Raw genomic sequence first — 21,124 nt, forward strand, 5'->3', positions numbered from 1 at the left:
AGAAGAGACTTCAGATCCAGATATATGGATATATTTTACCCTATATTACCGTCATGTTCACTTTGTTTCATTTTCCATAAGAGTGTTATAAACACTCACTTCCAGCCAATGGTCGCACACGGGTTAATGATATCGGCGTGAAGCGACACAAGTGCGTTCTGAAGCTCACACCAGAAGTGATGCGGAAGCGCAGATGAGCGGCATTCCTGTGAGTTTCACAGTTCGCTTATATCACGCTTCAGAACGTGCTGACGTTTAAGACAAACATGAACTCCTGAATGTGTGTGTGTTGGCCGGAAGCAAAGGTTTATATTGTGAAAGGTTTTAAATATTTGTTTCACTTCAGAAGCACTGATTCATCAGCTGGGGTTTATGGATTACCGTCATGTTCACTTTGTGTGGTTTCTGAATCCACTTGCATTACATGGACTCACAGAGATGATTATTTGCTTACACTACAATAAGGTTTCATTTGTTACACACTAGTTCACTACATTAGTTAACATGAACGAACCATGACAGATTCTTCTACAACATTTATTAATCTTAGTTGATGTTCATTTCAACATTTATTAATACATGTTTTAAATCAAAAGTTGTGCAGATGTGTCCATTAAGAATCACAGGGAAAGGGATTGGGCGATTCGGCCGTGGTGAAGTTCTCTGGCACATGCCGTACATCACCAGTAGGGGGCAGTCCTGTTTCTCTCTCAGTTATAGCGGCACTGAAGACAATAATGTGCAGCGATGTGTTAAACTCTCTCTGGTGCGTATTGACAGCAAGCGGCGAGCTCATAAACGTGTGAGAAACACATTTTTAAGTAGAATATATTGTTTATGAACAGCTCAAATAGAAATAAAATATTAATGATTCAGTGATCAATGGTTTTTACATGCTTGTCATGGGCGTTTGTAGCATAAAAGAGTGTTACAATAACTTTTTAGTGAACTTATAAGTGCAAATATCCCGTCCCATTTTAGCAACCCTAATTCCCACATTGTGGAATTATTACACTGTGAATTCATTTCTTTGACATTTAAATAACATATAAAAGATCTTTTGCAAGGACACAATGACGAAAATGTGACTTATGTCAGTCTAACATCAAATTATATTGCATTTTAATGTCTATCTTTGCCAAAGATATGAACTTTTCAGACATATTAAAATATTTTAATAATATTGTTCATTCATTGGCCACTTAAAAGTACGATCTGTAAAAATGAATAAATGAATAAAATCCCCCGGTTCACTCGAGCAGAACCAGTCCTATTTTAACGTTTCTGATCCTGCGTTTCTTCTGTATTATAAACGTTCAGAATCGTAAAATATGACATAAAATATCATCTTTCCCATATAACAGCGCAGTGAGGCGGTGGTCACGCTGAACCTCACAGATTATATTACAGACTATTCAGATTGAGCGGTGGAACATTTTATATGTTTGGTTGACTGTATTTTATTCAGAGGCGGCGGCGCGACCACTGGATTTATTCCTTCCAAGAGAGTAAACTCTTACTCCGTAATTTATGCTCATACAGATAAAAGCAAGACATAATTCATAAATTTACAAAAGATATTCAGATTTAGTAAAATAACGGAAACAAACGTAATGTCTCTGTTTCCTTTATAGATGTTTGGAGCGCGCCACAATGAGCTGAAACTCAGCACGTTTTCTTTCGTGTTTTAATCTGTAATATTTTAGTGAAATATACTTCAGCCTTTTTTAGAAGAATCTGTCTAATATTTATTTTCCCAACAAAACATCAAATAAATAGAAATAAAAGGTTTTAGTTTAATTCCATTAACACAAAAATACAACAAAATGGTCACGTCAAAGCTTTTATTTTTTGAAAGTGGTCGTACATTTACACTACAGGTGTGTGTGTGTGTGTGTGTTTTGTGACATTACACTGCAGTTTTTAGCTTCTACACTCCAGTGTGTCCACCCTGATCCTGAACCACAACTGGAAGAGCTTTAAACAGCATATTTATGTGTTTGTGTTTGTATTGTGTGTTCAGAAGTGTCGGCCTAATAGTTCAGCCTGATCTCAAGGCAGTTTGTACGGTGGTGAATTGCTGACACATACATATTATTTTATCCACTCAATTATGACGTAATAACGAGATGTTATGTCATTTTAACAACATATTTTGTCATAATAATGAGATGTTATGTCGTTAAATCTATATATTTTCTAGGCCTTTTAAGGACATGTGTAGTCATGTACAAAATATGCCTTTATCCACATAAAATGTATATAGCCTATCATGTCTTTATCATGTCTTTATCATACTTCTACGTTTGAAAAGCTGAAGCAAATAGTAGCAGCCCCCAATACAGGACATTACCGCTTATAACGTGAAAAACGCGGCGTCACGTGGCTTAATGTACTAAGACAGTCATGTTAAAAGATCAAATTCTGTGCACACCTTATTAATAAAGCATATGTAGCCTACAGAATAGCAGACGAGCCCAGATTACGAACGCATTGCGTTTAATTACACGTTAAGCGTCTTCGGGAGGGGGGGTACTGTCACGTGTAGTTGTAGATAACGTGTCCGTTCATGTTTGGACTTTCAGTTTGTGTTTTGATTGGTTCCTGTTTTCCTTTTCTTTTCCCGCCACTCCTTTGTTTCTATGGTTACTATCACTGAGTTCATTTGTCCCAGCGGTGTATGATTAATGATCTCGTTTCTGTCTGCTATATAAGATGCTCCCTTTCCTTCAGTCTTTGTCCGATCTCCGTTGTGTTTATGTGTGTTTTCCCTGTCAGCTTGTTCCAGAGTACTATTATTAAAGCTTGAGTTTGTGCCTATAATCGAGTCTTCAGTCTGTTCCTGAGGAAACCACAGTGTGACAACATTGTTTGTAGTTATTTGGATTTTTGATTTAAAAAAAATTAAGTTGAAGGAGCTACATGTAGTTTTCATGCGGCCTCTAGCGTGATGTTTCAGATTGCAACCAATAAGTTTACAAGCGAGTGCTCGTGCTGGAACTCATGAGCGAGCACTCTGGGTACCGGCCAGACTGAGACGCAACACACCGGAGAAAGCATCATCACACAACATGCTGGAAACTCAGGTAAACTCCCACTGCAACGTTACTGTAACAGACTTTGTTGAATTCTGTTATGATGCACTAATTCTGGATGTACTGGCGCTCATTGTATATGTGTGTATGCAATGTATTTTTCCCCTCGGGGCTTGCCGTAGATAGGCATGGGTCATGCGCACTTGGTACTGGAGTGTCGCGGGTTTTTGGAGTTGGTGATCTGAGGTGTTGCATAGTAAAGTGGAGAAGAGTTCAAACTGCCATCGGTTATTGTTTTCTTATTTCTGAGTGTTAGGCGAACCCTGTATAAACGCTTGGTCACATTACAATAATAGGCTACTTTTATCAGCTTGACGTTGAACTAATGCTCCATGCTCGTACCATAAGTATGGAACCCTAGCAACCGTGCCGAATTTTGCCACTGCGAGCACCACTTCACATTTCTTCAGGAAATTTCTTCAGGAAATGTACATTCTAGGTTTGTAGATAAGGTTTCTCCATGATTCAAATGCCCTGCCGATGTTGATCCGTGTTTTCGTCTGAAGTTGATCCGATTCACGTCTGGCCTTACGAGCTTCAGCAGTTTTTTATATATGTGGAGTTTGTGTTGGAGTCTGTGTTGTGCTGGGCGCAGGTCGTTTATTAGTGTATCAGACATGTTGTAAGTTGCATAAGTCACAAGTCCATGTCATAAGTTGCAGTGTCGTCGCTGTTGAGTGCAAAGTCAGTAGACTAGACGAGGCGAGAGGCTCGGGAGCGCGCGTGCAGGTCACGTCACTGGATTTCGTGGTAAATCCGACCCGGCTCCTTCACATAAAAATAAGAACACTTGCTTTCCGAGGTAATAGCAAAACCTGCAGAGTGGATCATTTTAATGTGAGATTACAACCCCTTCACACACAGGCAATAAAAAAAGGACTCATTTTAGTAGAAAAACTACATAAAGCACCTTTAATCAAAAACACTGTGATAATTTGTGATTTAATCATGTAAAAAACATGAAATATAAAATATTCTAAAAAGAATATTTTAGTTGCAACTGACCATAGAAATTTGATTTGTTCAAACTCACTTGAGAAGAAGTAAATCGATTACTTGTAATAAGTTGAAGTAATTTTTTTACTTTGATCCAACGCATTTTTTCAGTGATCAAAGCTGATATAACAAACTAAAACTATATATCACATAAAATATAGAAAAATTGTAAAAGAAGAGGTTATAATGAACAATAAAGAGTCATGAAACCCCTCTTTCAGCTCAAGTCTACCTCACAATCATTCTGAAAAATCCTCTTAATTGTGTGTGTGCGGCTGTGAGAAGAAGAGAGGGAGTGTGTGTGGCAGAGCAAGACAGAGGAGAGAGAGAGAGGGACGAGCGACTGTCATCTGTCAGCGGCCCATGCCGGCTCTCACTACATATCAGGGGGAAACTGGAGGATTTACAGCGAACAGTGAAATACCTACCAGATCATTCAACACAATCTGTATTTTCCCTTTAACAGTAGAAATGTTTATATACATTCACTATAAATGCATATATATATGATAATCATTTTCTCATACAAATGTCACACATCTACGTCCCTTCAGGACACTGACAATAAAGATGGATAGTGACAGAGAAGACAGAAATTCTCGTAGCTCTCCTCAGAAAGACGCTTGTTACACACACACACACACACACACACACACACACACGCCCGCAGTGAGTCTCGGCCTGACAGCATCACGGGGGAAGCCTGCAACACACTCAACTCTTGCTCCGTGGACACACACACTTGCGACCCATGAACGCCTCTCTAAACTACTGCCTGATTTTACAGTCTGAAGCGTCTGTCATAGAAAAACACAGTGTGCTGTCATGAAGAAGAGAAATGTCTTTTCATAGGATAAGAACACGCAGTCTCATTAATAATACACAAACTGACGTGTCATCGATGTACTATAGTGTTTCTCCAGGTCATAATCTGTGACATTGACATGATGTAGACTTTAAACCTGGAGAAAAATCTCTACAGTTTCCAGTTTCCCCCTAAAATTAAAATGAATGGACTGTGTTAATCCTGACTGTGCTGAGATTGACTGTGTTTAAAGTAAAGGCTGTTAAATGTAGATCACCATGTCAAAGTGTCAGAGATGGGAAGCACAAATACTTCGTTACTCAAGTAGATTTTTCAGATATTTTTACTTTACTATTTATTTTTGTGCCGACTTTTTACTTTTACATTTTTAATACGAATATCGGTACTTTCCACAAGACGACCCGACAGATTCACGGCATTCATTCGCACCAAATCACTGTGGCTTGATGGCGGTAACGTTAGCACATAGTAGTATGGACGGAGACATCACTGAAAATTAGGGATTCACCGATATGAATATTTTGGCCGATACCGATAATTCTTTTCATTTGAAAGCCGATAACCGATATATTGGCCGATAAATCTAAATTCAAATTTTGATATACTTTGATAGCCTGTGTACATAAACAAAAGACTCAGCATTAAAAGCCATGTCCCAAACACTTCAACATAAATCAAACATATACAATATAGTAGCCTAGTTTGAACAAGTGTACATTATTTACATTTGCGCTTTTATCCAAAGCGACTAACATTGCATTTCAAGATACACATTTATATTCCTATCAGTTCTTGCTTTCCCTGGGAATCGAACTCATGACCTTGGCGCCAACACTCTACTGTAGTGTGTGTGTGTGTGTGTGTGTGTGTGTGTGTGTGTGTGTGTGTGTGTGTGTGTGTGTGTGTGTGTGTGTGTGTGTGTGAGAGTGTGTGTGTGTGTGTGTGTGTGTGTGTGTGTGTGTGTGTGTGTGTGTGTGTGTGTGTGTGTGTGTGTGTGTGTGTGTGTGTGTTTTCAACACTCTACTGTTTGAGCTACAGGAAAGATTCCTTAACTTTTAAAATTAATTTTACACTCCTATGGCCAACTTTCTTTATTAAAAAATGGTAACACTTTATAATGGGCTAAGGTTTCATTTTGTTAGCATTAGTTAACATGAACCAACAATTAATGAACAATATTCTACAGCATTTATTAATCTTAGTTAATGTTAAGCTCAACATTTTATAAGACATTTTTAAGACCCAAAGTTGTATCTGTTAACATGCACTGTGAACTAACATGAACACTAATATTTTATTAACTAACATTAATAAAGGCTATTGCTCTCTGTTAGTTCATGTTAGTTAATGCATTAACAAATGAGACCTTATTGTAAAGTGTTACCAAAAATGTAATACAATTAAAGTAAAATACCTAAATAATGCAAACAACTCATTGGATAACATTGGGCTGCATATAAAGAAACAAAATGCATGTGCCATGGAGAAATAAACTGGACTCGCCTCCGCACGGACAAGGACATTATTTTAATCAAACCATATTGTTGATGAAAATAATACAAGAACAAAAAAAATGCTAGTTATTAATAACGCATCAATGTGACAAAAAAATTAAACATTTTAACTATTACAGTAATAGTAAACATCTTTAATATCAGGCTTACTGTGTCAGATGACATTGTTGCTGTTTGAGCTAAAGATAAAGATGATCCCACACACACACACACACACACACACACACACACACACACACGTTTTCTCGCTCACTCACTGTCCTACACACAATTACGTTATGACACGTTACACTATACAGAAGGTGTGTATACTCTAGTTGCTCCTGAGTTCTTGAAGGGATTCAGGACAAATCCATGCACATCTACAGATTTGAGGGCATACATCACTTGACATTTTTCTTTTGCTGGATGTCTATTGTCTATTTGCATATCAATAAAGATTTGTTTAATACAATGCAGATTGAATCTGTCATTTCTACAACTTTTATAGCACTTCAATTGTAAAAATTGTGAGCCTGACATATTACATTTATTATCATCAGCACTCCATGTTCAAAGATTTACTACAGATGGTGCCCAACCAGAATGCCTATTACCGCTGCGGTGATTAAACCAGCCGCATTTCAAAGTTGTTCCCGAAATGACCGCCAGGTGGCGCAAAGGGACATTGTGCAAATCAGCAGCAATTGCCGTATTTTAAAATGTAAGTGGGTTAAATATAAAACCCTAAGCCTAATAGGCATATTTTTCATATATATAAATAGGCCTATAAGGCTACAACAGAATAGAACTAAAGATAGAATAAATTTTAGAACTGAAAAAATAGAATCAAAAGTTAAAAATAGAGACGATATTAGGAGCAATGACGCTGAATATTTTTACTATTCTATTGAGGAATTAGATAAATGAAGAGCTCTCGTGAGCGATACAATTGCATAGTAATTTATAGTGATTTCAAAAGCAGTCCTTAAAAAAAAAAATACATGGAGTAGTGTGGCATAAATTTTGAGAGATTACGCGGAACGCGTTTTAGTTAAGATCCTGGTTTCAATGCCCTTAATGTATATAGGCTAGGCTACTGCTTTAAAAAAATGTCACAACGCGTTTTGAGATTGTTTGGAATTAAACATTGAAGTTTAAAATGTAGTGTTTTGGCACACCAGGCCGAGTGGTGTTACACATTGTTCAAAAATCAGGATTTATTCTGGCATGTTGAATTGGCGTTAGAATTTTTTTTTAGATTTATTAGATTTAGATTTTAGATTTCGTTAGATTTATTTTTTCTCATAACAGCTAAAATAACTTAATATATGCCTTGTCTTAATATGACCTACTTAATATAGGCAATAGGCATATAATAGCCTATATAATAAATTAGCAAAACTTGGCCACTAAATATTTAATTTTCAATTATTTTAATTATCACAATTAAAGTTTTAATTTTATTAAATTGAACAAGCGCAACAATCAGCATTTAATCAAATATTCTAAAAGATGTATTATTAATAATAATGTTATTTCAACATAATATTTCGTTATATCATAATATCGTTTTTTCGACATAATGTGTGCGTGCAACAAGCAAGATGTGTATTTGTAAATCCGGTGATGCGTGCATTGATTTTTATCAATAAACTAGTGTTTTCTGACAGTGTCGACTGCAAAGATGAAGTTGACGATCGCCATATTTGTAGTGAACGCACCTAGAGATAAATGCACATAAAGACATAATCTGATTATCAGAGAGTAGCCTTTTCTTTTCGTTTTGAATTATTTCGTTTGAAGACATTTCAAGCTTTGTGTATTTGATGTATTTATCATGTCTGTGTGAGGCATACGCTGAGTTTCGTTAAGTTAGGATGAGATGCGCTCCAGCTGACGTGCAACGCAAGTGACCGCGCGGGCGCCTCCATGATTAGTGTCTGTTATATTTGCTTCTCTTACTTATTAAATACAGGCAATTGGTTGATGAAAAATTGGTTAAAATTAAGATACAATTTGTAGAAAATGAAATTCACTTTAAAGAAAGGTTTTCTACTAAACAAAACTTAATGAAGTGGTCAAAATCATGTCTGACCCACTCCATATCCATCTCTCGATATAGCCTAATGTAGGGCTGGGCGATATGGAATTTTTTTTTATCACGATATGTTTTTCCATATTGATCGATCTCGATTCTTATCACGATATGTAGTTTTTGCAGATGCTGCCAGTGTAAGGGACATCCTGAAGCTTGAAGAAACAAGATATTCACTGAAACTTTAGAATAAAGTTTAATAACATAAAAAATTAAAGAATATGCCTTTCAATAATGAGCACAAAATATTTTTGTTAAGGTCTTCATGCAGCCAAAGGATTCACATTACACTCCCACATTTATGAATCTTTCTAGTCAAGAAAGCAGTGGAGGTATTGAAAAATACAAAAATAAAAGGTTGTGCACATCATTTGTAATTGCAAACATGAGTCATCTCCCTTTATACAATAATACAAACTTTTACTTATTGAAACATTGTATATAAACTAACAGCTGTGACAACTATCACATCAAATTGCTTTGGCTGGACAGTGAACATCTCAAGTAGCCTACAAAAAGAGTAAACATGGCCCTGGCACAAATACTACCTGTAAGATTAAGGTAGATCTCTAGAACTGTTTTATAAGTAGAATGAAATCTGAGCCAAAATTGCACAAATATGTAAACATAGTAAACCAAGGGCTGGGCGATATATCGCATGACATTGTTAGGCACATCTCGTCAATAAAGCCGGTTCCTTGATTAGTAGTAAATCGCCATCACCTGCTTTCAGATGGAGCAGCATTTACAACACAGAGACATAGTTAACTGACAAGCTGAGCCATATCGCATTAATTATCACGGATCGGGATCGCCTGTGATAATTAATGCTATTTGGCTCAGCTTGTCAGTTGTCTGCCATATCCAAACCACGCGTCCACACAATTGACGTCGTGTTACCTTTTTTTTCAACAATGTCTTCGGTCTCGAGTTATGTAGTGATGTCGCCTTCACATTCGGCATTATTTTCGCTGTCCTCAACTTAAGTTTCGCTCATTTTTTTTTATCCTTTTTACAACTTTTTTCCCTCTCTCTCAGTCTCCTTCTGTTTACTGTAGCCACGGTGCTCGCTGAGAAGTGGGCGTGCCCAGCCGGCAGATACGGCAGCCGGCAGATACTGTTGCGCTTAGTTTTTCATGTGATATCGAATAATACGTCCCAAGCATATTATCGAAATCGTTCAGAATATTATCGCGATCCCGTATCGAGATCGAATTATCGCCCAGCCCTAGCCTAATGCATCCTATCTTACTCGTGCTGTGCACTTTTCATATTCAACATAGATGGAAAAAAATTAATTAAATGAAACCTTGTAACGAATTCACACTGTAGGGTAGACTGTGTACAGTTGAGACACCTTAAATAACTTGCGTTCGCAGCAAGCACAAGTTGTGATTTTTGCTGTGCACTTGCATATTATTGTCAGCTGGGAAGGAAATATATACCAGACCTCTTGGAACTTTAATTGAATACATAGCGTTGGTAAAGCATACTGAAATTACATCCCTACAAATTTATTAGGCCCTACTGAAAATAAATGTATCGAATTTAAGCAAAGTAGCCTAAATGTTAAGACTGTAAGCCCTTTGCTTTTTTACGTAGCCTATAAAGGACTCTTATAGCCGACTTTGTGTTAATTTAATTTGTAGAGGATTTGTTTAACTCAAACATTAACACTGAAATAAATGAAACTATATTATAATTTTTTTGGCACAGACCACGACGAGTGGCGCTATGCATTGTTCCAAAGCCAGGTTTTATTCTGGTATGTTGAATAAGTGTTCGACAAACGCGGCGGCGCGTTCATTTGAATGAAGAGCGCTTCTCGCTCGTGTGAGCGAACACACACTGGAACGTTAGGCCATGTTGCAACGAGTGAATCGTGGCCGAGTGGTTGAACTTACGTTACGATCATTTAGATGACACGGGTTCGAATCCCGAACTAACTTGGACTATTGATATTTTTATATTAGCCTATTAATGCATTTTATAGTCTATTGTTGATGCAGAGAGATTTGTCTAGTTCTAAAACATAGTTTTTTGCTTATAGCCTATTTACAAAATAAAATCACCATGCATTTCCATTTTACACTAAGGAACAAATATTATACAATGACTTTACTTCTGTAGCCTATAATAATTCCAATCGTAATTTCAAAAGCAGTTCTGTTAATATATATATATATATATATATATATATATATATATATATATATATATATATATATGACGTTTAAACGACAAACAATAAAATCAGAACCAGTATTTGCGTTCATGGTTCCAGTGTCAGTAATGCATCCACGGCTTTTCAAAATGTCACAAAGCGTTTTGAGATTGTTTTGAATGAAATATTGAAGTTTATAATGAAGTGTTTTGGCACACCACGACGAGTAGCAAACTCTTTGTTTTGTTTTGCAAACTCAGCTAGCCTGTGGGGGGTTTGGAGAAGGCAATAGTTGCTTTATCGTGGGGGTGCAGGACAGAGGTGTTAATGTTCCGTCTTTCATATGGAGAGTGTCGGAGCCAGCCTGATGAGCAGGCAAAGGCAAAGTTATTTTAAGGTTTAATCTCAAAATCTCCAAAAGTCCATAGCCTATGTACAGTAGGCCCTATATCTTATTAAATTATATATTGTAGTTTTATTGATTGTATTTAAAGGTTTTCCACACACAATTTCAATTTAGCAGATACAGAGCTCTTTAATTCGCGACCCACCTCGTTTTATTGTTAGGTGAATTCAGCAAGGCATGTTGTATCTTGGAAGGAACAAAAGCTATTTGTTACAGTTTTTTCTTTCGTGATTTGTGTGGATGACACACAGCGACATATACAGTATTATCAGCTGTATGGTGTTTTTTACGCTGAAATGCTTAATTTCGAGAAAGACCCGCCGCGCGCAGTGAGGGAGACCAAACTTACTAAAAAAATATCCAGCGTCAGAGAGGCAAAGGAAAACGCCTGTTCTTAATTTATGTTGCTTTGAACTTTTTTTCGTTTTGTACCGTTTTCATTTTTTAATTTAGCTGCAATTTCTTTGACAATAAATTTAAAATGTTTCTTATTTTGCATTACAAAGGGAATAAACTCTATCGATGCAACCCTGTTTAAATAAATAAACTGTCCCGACACTTTATTCATACCTTGAAATGTGCGATGGGTTTTCAAACTTAATTAATTTTCTTTTTCTTTTACATTTTCATTGTTTATTTTTTAATTGAAAGCAATACTGTATTGAAAGTATTTTTCTGATTTGTTCGATCTGTTTTGGAAAATGTCTACCGTTGCTATGGCCGGGTATTACTGTCAGTCATCTCAATCTCGTGAATGATTCACACACACACAAAAAAACATAATTTAGCAGATTAAAGACGAGCTTCATCATCTTCATTTTCTGGTGCAATCGGCTGACAGTCTTCCTTCATCAGATATGTCATAGCGTGCAGCGGCTCAACTGGAATGTAAACCTTAACCCTTTAAAACCGGATGTGTTGTCGACGACACAGCCAACCAAGCTGTAATCATATCACAGTAATAACTCTTCAACCGTTTGCACTATCAAAATAATTCAAATAGTTCCTGAAAGTAGACATCATGCGCTTTTCGCAGTTTAGAGATTGCATAAAATAATAAGAGAAACGAACAAATACATGGCGAAAGAAGTGTTAGACAGCAGAAGAGGGGATTGGGATGATTTTTAATGAAACTTGGGAGGCGGATAGCCGTTACTCTTTCACGTATCTAAGCATGTGGTGTGTGCATGTGTATGTGTGCGTGCCTATGAATGCATGCATTTGTATGTGTATGAAAAAAAGTGTCCTAAATGAAAACTGTGCAACCCAATGTCACAAAAAAGACTAGTATATATGTATTATAGTTAATTTTTCAACTTTAAAGTGTTAGTTTCTTTTGTTCATGATTTTTTTCTGTTTTTTCTAAATAAAAATCAGTAAATTTATTCTCGTTTTTTTTTTGTCTATTTAAATTCTATTTACAAACTCACCACACACAATAATAGTCAATAACTGTAATTTGTTGAAAGCTTATCTTTTTCTGAAAAAGATGACACCTTGCACATGAAGATAGCACATTGTTTTAGAATTTTAATCAAATTATGTGAAAAACACCTATATTTTAGCTTCAGGTTCTAAAGGGTTAAACAAGATGATTGACTTTAATAAACAGATGCATATTTAAGCATCAAGAACGGAAAAACATAGACACTGTCGGCTATACTGAGATTTGATCTCAGATCGTTTGAAGCTCCGAGAGTCTATTGTTAATGCATTGACCATATCGTCTGAATAGCCTAGGTCTACTATTTTCTCTGTTTTAAAAGTAAAAAAAAAAAAAAATTATGTGTAAAAAAAAAAAAAAAAAGTGTTTTTACAAGACCTTGTGCTATTTATTTATTAATTATTATTATTATTATGCAGATGTTAATTCAGCCATTCTGTTGGAAAAAAATTGTCCCTAATGTAAAATGGAAATGAATGGTAATTTTATTTTATAAATATAAAATATTTAATAGCCTATAGGCTATAGGAGAAAAAAACAATATGGTGTAGCAATATTTTAGAACTATCAAATCAAATTAATAATAAAAAAGTAGCCCATGTTTGTTCGGGATTTGAAACGTAAGTTATAGCCTACCACTCGGCCACAAATTTGTTTTGTTTTATTTTGTTTGAAATGTATTTTTACATATTTTGCTTTCATTAATGTTAACCAATTCTGAGCATAATAGGCCTATATTTTTTCCCTAAAAGTTTGTTTTATTCTCTGCATTGTTTGTTTATATTTTAACATTCAATCAGTCTCATTTTTGTTCAAATAATGAAAAAAGGTTTTTTTTTTTTTTTTTTTTTTTTAATAAACAGATAGGAAACTTACCTTTTAAAATGCCGCAGTTGCTGCTGTTTTGCCCTGTCACTTGCCCGGTATAGCCTATAGTAATTTCGCGAACGACTTTGAAATTCGACTGGTTTATTTTTGCTGCGGCAGTAGTAATAGGCATTGTGGTTGATTATTTATTAAAGAATTCAATTGATAATCATAACAACATGTAAGCCTAATTCTGAATATAACAAATAATGCTTAAACCGACTAACATCGGTTAGTAACTGCAAGTCCTGAAAATGTTTTAATTTTACGTAAATTATTTTAATTTATTTCACTGTTATGTTTCAGTTAATAAATCTACAAACACATTAAAATAACACGAAGTAAATGACAAGTAACCTATTGACATAGCCTTTCTAAATTATAGAAAAACTGGGCAAACAATGTTAACGTGTGTCTACTTTGTTTAAATTTAATGAATTTGAATTCGTTTAACCACAATATTTATCTTGAATTTATCTATGGCCTCAGCTCAGATTACTGCCGCGGCAGATTACGTCATAAAGAGAATAAACTGACACTTTTCAAAGTCTGTGATTACAGCGCCACTCAGCGGTAAAAGGCAGCAAATACACATCCAAATTTTGCCGCCGCAGGAACGGCGGCGGTAAAAGTCTCATTCTGGTTGTCCACCATCTGTACATCATATGAACAGACGTAAAAATAATTTGCTGAATTTGATCATGTTGTTTTAATAGTTTTGCTTGTAATTAATGAAATAGTAGTTATTTCCCTGCATTTGATTCCATTTTGATTATACTTTATGAATTCACAGTAGCCGCGTTTCCATTACCCTTCAAATTGTGCAAATTGAAATTGCGAATTGAAAATACGCCCAATGGAAACACATCAATTTCACAAAAACTCCCATTTATGGAAAAAAAGTTTTTTTCAGGAGGTTTTTCAGGCCATTCAAAAAAGAAATATTTCGCAAAACTGCAATGGAAACAGTCTATAAGCGCATTTACAGTCACCTGACGTAGACGACGCAGTGCGTTTGGACAGAAGACGAGACAGAGTTCTTTATTAAATTCATATAAGGCAAAAGAATTACAGGAATAATGGATTCTAAACCTCAAATAAATGCCACAATCAAGACCTTGAAGCAGAACTGAGGGAGAAACACCCAGAAACTCCTCATATGTGCCGCTCACAAGTATAATAAGGGTCGTTCCTCACCATTAATGCTTGGAAACACACACACATCTCCTTCCATTAATAATAATGGCCAGTGCAGTGGCTGGGATTTACATAATCCTACCAACGTCCGTTAACATGATTTTTGGAATGATTTTACTGATCGCGAGAGGAAAAAATGTTGTTTTAGTCGCATAACATCAGTTAATGGAAACACCGTCATTTTGCAACAGCTTTTTGCCGACATTTAGAAGAGAAAAAAAGAACGCAAAAGTTTTGCGCAAATCTGTAATGGAAACGCCCCTAGTGACAGTTTCATGTGAGAGTAACGCAGGGTTTTTCCTACATTGAAATTTTTTTGGCGGCCGCCAAAACGATTTTTTGTCCCGCCAAAGCCTTATTTGATCTGTAATTGGGTTTTGTGAGTGAAGCAGGCTACTGACGGAGTGACGGAGAGAACGATCACAGCACCGCGCGGATTCTTATATGCATCGCGATGCGGACGTGGACGATTCTGAATTGATTCACAAATGTCAAAAAAATCAAATCTCTAAAAAAACATAATATTGACGGAACGCAAAAGGCGGAACTCTAGCGGACGTGCAGTGCGCGTGCAGTCTGTGGCGCGCACTTAACAGACTCGCGCACATAACAGACGCATGATGCCTGAGCGCCAAATTCGAACGGCACCCTCTTCGTTAAAAGCTAATGTAAAATTGGCAATTTCATTGTTACCTATTTAGTATTTTTTGTATGAAAGCTGCTTTCAGTATTTAGTTTTCACATCAATATACTGTAAACCGATCTGTTATACTTACATTGTACTGCCCTGCAATATGTGCAATGCCAGTCACAAAAAGTTACATTTTGACTGTGCTCTCTGCAGATGTTCATTCACTTTTTTTGTATAAGCTGTTTTTGATTGTGGTATACAGCAAACATTTCAAGTCATACCTCTTTATTATTTAGTTGTGAATAAGAGAGGCTTTGTATGTTACTAATTATTCAGAATATGCATAAGTCCACAAGCATTATATGTGAGCTGCTGGTACATAATTCTATATTTTTGAACGAAAACTGTTTGTGAATTTGCTACAGCAAAATGTTTTTTGTCTGAAGGATTATATTGCTCATTGGAAATAACCAGAGGATGTTGGTTAGAAGTCTATTATTAAATGCTAGAGATTCAGAATATGCTGAAGTTTGTATTAATTTACAAGTACGCTACTAGTACAGGCACATATTTATTTTCCTGTTGGTTCTTTGCAATGTTCAAATAACTTCCATTTGTTTTATTAATAAAATTATAGGAAGATGGAAGTAAGTTCGTTATGGGTCATCATAAATACTTTGCTTTAAAAGTACCAAGTAAAAAAAAAAAAAAAAACGTTAATAATCGATAATCGTTACCCTCTGAATCGTAATCGAATCGAATCGTGAGGTGCCTAGAGATTCCCACCCCTAATCTGAAATGAGAAAGTAAGTGTGCTTACCTAATTTAGCAAGAGTGTTTAGTAAAATTTAGCCTTAATAATCCACAGTATGTATAGGGCTATGACAATGTGTAGTAAATTACCTAAAAAAAAAAAATCACAAACTGTTTCTTTGTATTTATTTTAAATTTAACATTTATTTTCAATATTGGGCTTGCGGATCACGTGGGTACTAGGGTACTCTTTGCTGTGTGTGGATGACCATGTCGGTCAGCCACCACCGAAGACCAATTTTGACCCAGGAAAAACCCTGGTAACGTATGATCTTACCCCAGTTTCTCCAGTTTACAGTGAGGATTCGCCAGTCCAGCAGAGAACAGCTTCACTCCTGAGTCTCCTAGTTTATTCCCAGACAGATCCAGATATCTCAGGTGTGAGGGGTTTGATCTCAGAGCTGAAGCCAGAGCAGCACAACCTTCATCTGTCACACCACACTCCCTCAACCTGTAGAGAACAATGACACACATTAAACCTATATCCAGAGATAAACATGACACTTAAAAAAATAACACAATGCTGTCAATATGAAATATATACAAATACTCATTCGTTCACATTGTGAAAATTCATCAGTTAGGATTAGGGGATTGATTATAGAGTTTGTAGAGTATAAAAATCATCATTTCTATGGAAAGTCCCTATAAAACATGTAAACCCAACATGTGTGTGTGTGTGTGCTTAATGTATTTGTAAGCATTTTAAGGAAGGTGTGTGTGTGTCTGTTTGTGTTTTTGTGTGTCTGTGTCTGTGTGTGTGTGTGTGTCTGTTTGTGTTTTTGTGTGTCTTTGTGTTTTTGTGTGTCTTTGTGCGTGTGCGTGTGCGTGTGTGTGTTTGTGTGTGTGTGTGTGTGTGTGTGTGTGTGTGCGTGCGTGTTAGCAGGGGAGGATTGGGACGATTCTAAGGGTCCAGCAGAACTCATAATTTTCCTGGATGATTTTGGTATTTACTTTGTAAAATAATCTTATAGGAAGACCGGGTATTCATTATAGTGTGTGTGTGTGTGTGTGTGTGTGTGTGTGTGTGTGTGTGTGTGTGTGTGTGTGTGTGTGTGTGTGTGTGTGTGTGTTTGTTCACGGGTTATTCAGAAACGACGCAGGGCAGAAACGCAAAATCACCAAGTGACAATAAAACTAGTCCAGTGATGAATATATTTAGGCTTTCTGAAGACTTGGAGCCGATTTCTGTGAGGAATCGATCAACATTTACGATGTCGTTCTAGTCATAGATATACATTTGTAATGATGTCCGATTCGTGAATGAATCATTTGAGTCGGTTCATTGCCGTGAATAGGAGAAACCCGTTAATAACCCAGTCTAGATGATTCATTCATGAACAGAACTGATTTAGTTTACCGAGTTCAAATCACTGATTCAATGATCCTGTCAATGTTTTAGTGAACACTGTCTCAGGAAAGACTGAATGGTCTGGTCATGCTGTCTATTAAACACGATTGAGCATGACGGCTTGATTTCAAAGATCTGATCAGAGAATGGTGTTGTGCTGTATGCAGTATGTCATTATTTGTATAGTTATCAAGGCTGGATTAGTACCCCCAGGGGCCCCTGGGCACTGAAGCTCATGGGCCCCCCTCCCCTACCTGACAACCACACCCTCCAAAGGAACACACGCACACACAGGTGGCCCACTAGGTGTGGGATTTAACATGGCAATCACTATTGATCAAAAGCTGAATGACTAGTTCACAAGACAATGATACAAAATACATTTTTCTGAAAAGTAGGGCTGCACGATTTGGGGAAAATGTCATATTGTGATTATTGAGGTCAATATTGCGATATGCGATTGCGATATAGTAAACAAATGGTTTCATGAGTTAACTTGCTTATTTCTCAAGAAAAATGCACACACAGATTAGTGTCAATGCTGAAATGTGTAGCCTATTTCTCAACTCAAACTAGAAACAACAACTAAATTATACAACTATATATTTTTAAAATTAAATATTGTTATTTGTCTCAATAATACAAGAGTTAAAAATAAATGCCATATTTACCTGTGCCTGCCTAACAGGTAGACCTAGGACATATACCGAAATTGAATAACGTTATCAAACTGCACTGCATAAATTATAAATTAAATATAGACTAATACTTATTATAGCAAAAAAAAAACAAAAAAAAAAACTTTAGTCAACAGCAGTGAGTCATTTTCTCTGTTCTTTTTGTTCTTTGATTAACTTTACTGACAGAAAGCTTTATTGGCTGCTGTCTCTTTAAGACCAGCTGACGGAGACGCGGATTTCACATGCGCCTCATTCTCTCACAACTCTTCACGATTATCATAAGACAGTAAGGCCAGAGTGGGGCCACTTTTCAGCCCGGGAGTATCAGGCCCAAGACCGGCCCTCTTTTTCCATGGTGGAATTCCAAATTAACACTTTTTCCAAACTGGATAAATGAAGCAACAGTTCAGCTCTTACTATTGTGTAGTTTTTATTAATACCATGGTTCAAGAAATAATGTAAAGGTTAAATAATAATTCACTTAAGCTGAGAAATTAACAAAAAATATTCCACTATTCCACAAGGATAGGTTGATAAATTAACAAAAGCAGAAAGAAAGAAAGAAAGAAAGAAAGAAAGAAAGAAAGAAAGAAAGAAAGAAAGAAAGAAAGAAAGAAAGCATTTGAAATGTCTTCCACAAAGAGGCATATTGAACTAATGTTTACAGTTTTATTTGTATTCAAAAATATTCAAAAATAATGCTTTTTTAAAATAAAAAAACGTGATACCTACTCTCAGATAAATAAGGCCTATGATTAATCAGATGCAAATAGAAATATAAAACCAGTCCTAATTGAAAGAAAACAAGTTGACAAAAAGATTGAATCCAATATTGGGTGATAATATAGTACAATGAGAGATTTATAAGCTATTTTTTGTAGGCCGGTAATTTTTGACCGGGAACACCACAAGTGTAACTCTGTGCCATTTTGTACAAAATAAAAGTTTTTCTGGTGAAAAAAACAAATTTCCTGGTGAAAAATTAAAGTAGACTAGTGTGATCAACAGTGCCAATTTTTTCATATTTTATGTAATATTTACAAATTTGTTGAAGATTGAATCCAATATTGGGTGATTATATAGAATAACAAGTCATTTATTTTGCTTGTGAATAGGTTAACAAAATAATTATTAGCCGAATAATTACGTTGAAGCGTTGCTAATGCTAATCATTACTAGGCCTATCTCTCTTTACCTGTTGTCACTTGTGTTTGTCCTCTTGAAAATAAATCTGTAAGCTTGGCACATTTGACAGCATCCTCCTCCAATGCCTTTCTTTTTTTCAACCTGTTTTTTTCAGCCCCTCCTGGCCTCTTCCTCCCATCCATCCTCACTAACGCGTATCGTTACGGTAGGGCCGGCCCAGCTATCGGTAGGCGCCGGCGGTGCCGCGGTAGCCTACATGACGAAACGTTTTGGAAAAGACGGGCTATGGACCCAACCAACTCTATGGGAGGGGAGGGGAGAACTCCCTCTCATGGTACAACCCATGCAGAGGCTGCGCGCTGCGGTGTCAGAATGCGGAACGTGTGTAGCCTAATGTAACTAACGTGATAAATGTAAAAAAAAAAAAAAAAAAAAAAAAATTCCTCGACCGGCCCAAAAGTGAAGCGGCCCACCGGGACTTCTCCCGATTTTCCCGATTACCCACCCCGGGCCTGTAAGACAGCTCTTATGTTATGAAGATACTCGACAAAACGGACATTTTGGCATAATTGTGTGTGTTATTGTAAGTTCAAGCACGAAAGATAACTTCATTTTGGCGTGCTGTCTGTGCGCACGATACTGGCGTGCGCGCGCGTCTTTCTGTGTGTGTGTGTGTCACAGTCACACTTGTCTTGTCGCACATGAATTGTTTAAAAGCATTTGCATGAATAAGAGATCATATAATGTAATATACACTTTTTTTTTATTCTGATTGGATAATTATCAAGATTGAGGCCAAGCCTTGTGTAGGCTATACTATTTTTATGTAGCAGCGTAGGTGGCAAAAAAAAAAAAAAAAAAAAAAAACTCAGATCACGGAGGGCCCCTCTCTGCGCAAGGGCCCCTGGGCACGTGCCCAGATTGCCCGTATGGTAGATCCGGCCCTGATAGTTATAAATGTATCATTTTAGTTCACTTAATAAACTTTCAAATTTAGTCCTTTATTTTCTTAAATAATAACTGCTATGCTTATAGATAATAACCCGTCCTTCGGATGAGACGTTAAACCGAGGTCTTGACTCTCTGTGGTCATTAAAAATCCCAGGATGTCCTTCCAAAAAGAGTAGGGGTGTAACCCCGGCATCCTGGCCAAATTTGCCCCTTGGCCTCTGTCCATCATGTCCTCCTAATCATCCCCATATACTGATTGGCTTCATCACTGTCTCCTCTCCACCAGTAAGCTGGTGTGTGGTGGGCGTTCTGGCGCAATATGGCTGCCGTCGCATCATCCAGGTGGAGCTGCACATTGGTGGTGGTTGAGGAGATTCCCCCTTCCTTGTAAAGGGCTTTGAGTAGTGTTGCACGGTGTATCGATACTTCAAAAGTATCGCGATACTCGGAAATAAAAAACGTCACGATACCTAAATTTATCAGTATTTATCAGTAAAAAAAAAAAAAAAAAAAAAAACCGCCTCCCTATGGACATCTGTGTTTTTTTCCTGACGCACGCAGCAAAGAACCTGCCGCTGTCAGTGTCATTTGACAAAACACTACAGCGAGATGGCTGCATGTGCGAGCACAAGTGGTCCACGACTTGATGACGCGAGGAGTGACATATGGAAGTACGTTGCCTACCTTGCTCTGTTGCACGGTGCTCCGATACTTCAAAAGTAAATCGGAAATTAAAAACGTCACGATTCCTTAATTTATTAGTATTCATACTTCTAAGAATGACCGCGTTCCAGATTTGTAAGGCCGGCGACACACTGGCTGCGTGTCGTGTCCGTTTTTATTTCGGCTCCCATGTTAACTGTCTGCGTGACACACGAGTCTGGGCGCAGCTCGAGACGCGCGGAAAACGCGTGCATGTTATAAATAGAAAAATAAGATTTCCTAGGCAGATATTGACTTATATAT

The 21,124-nt window shown here is 36.8% G+C and overlaps 1 protein-coding gene across 1 annotated transcript in view; it reads right to left on the reverse strand.

The window, feature by feature from the left end:
• The window catches only part of LOC311302532 (NLR family CARD domain-containing protein 3-like), an 82,645-nt gene that overhangs the window by 17,734 nt on the left and 43,787 nt on the right, over nt 1–21,124 (reverse strand). The window contains exon 9 of the mRNA XM_084428494.1: nt 16,308–16,481. Within this exon, the coding sequence (XP_084284620.1) occupies nt 16,308–16,481 (174 nt within the window). The remainder of the gene's footprint in view (nt 1–16,307; nt 16,482–21,124) is intronic.

The sequence above is a fragment of the Rutilus rutilus genome, assembly GCF_951802725.1.
Source record: "Rutilus rutilus genome assembly, chromosome: 13".
NCBI classification, from domain to species: Eukaryota; Metazoa; Chordata; class Actinopteri; order Cypriniformes; family Leuciscidae; genus Rutilus; species Rutilus rutilus.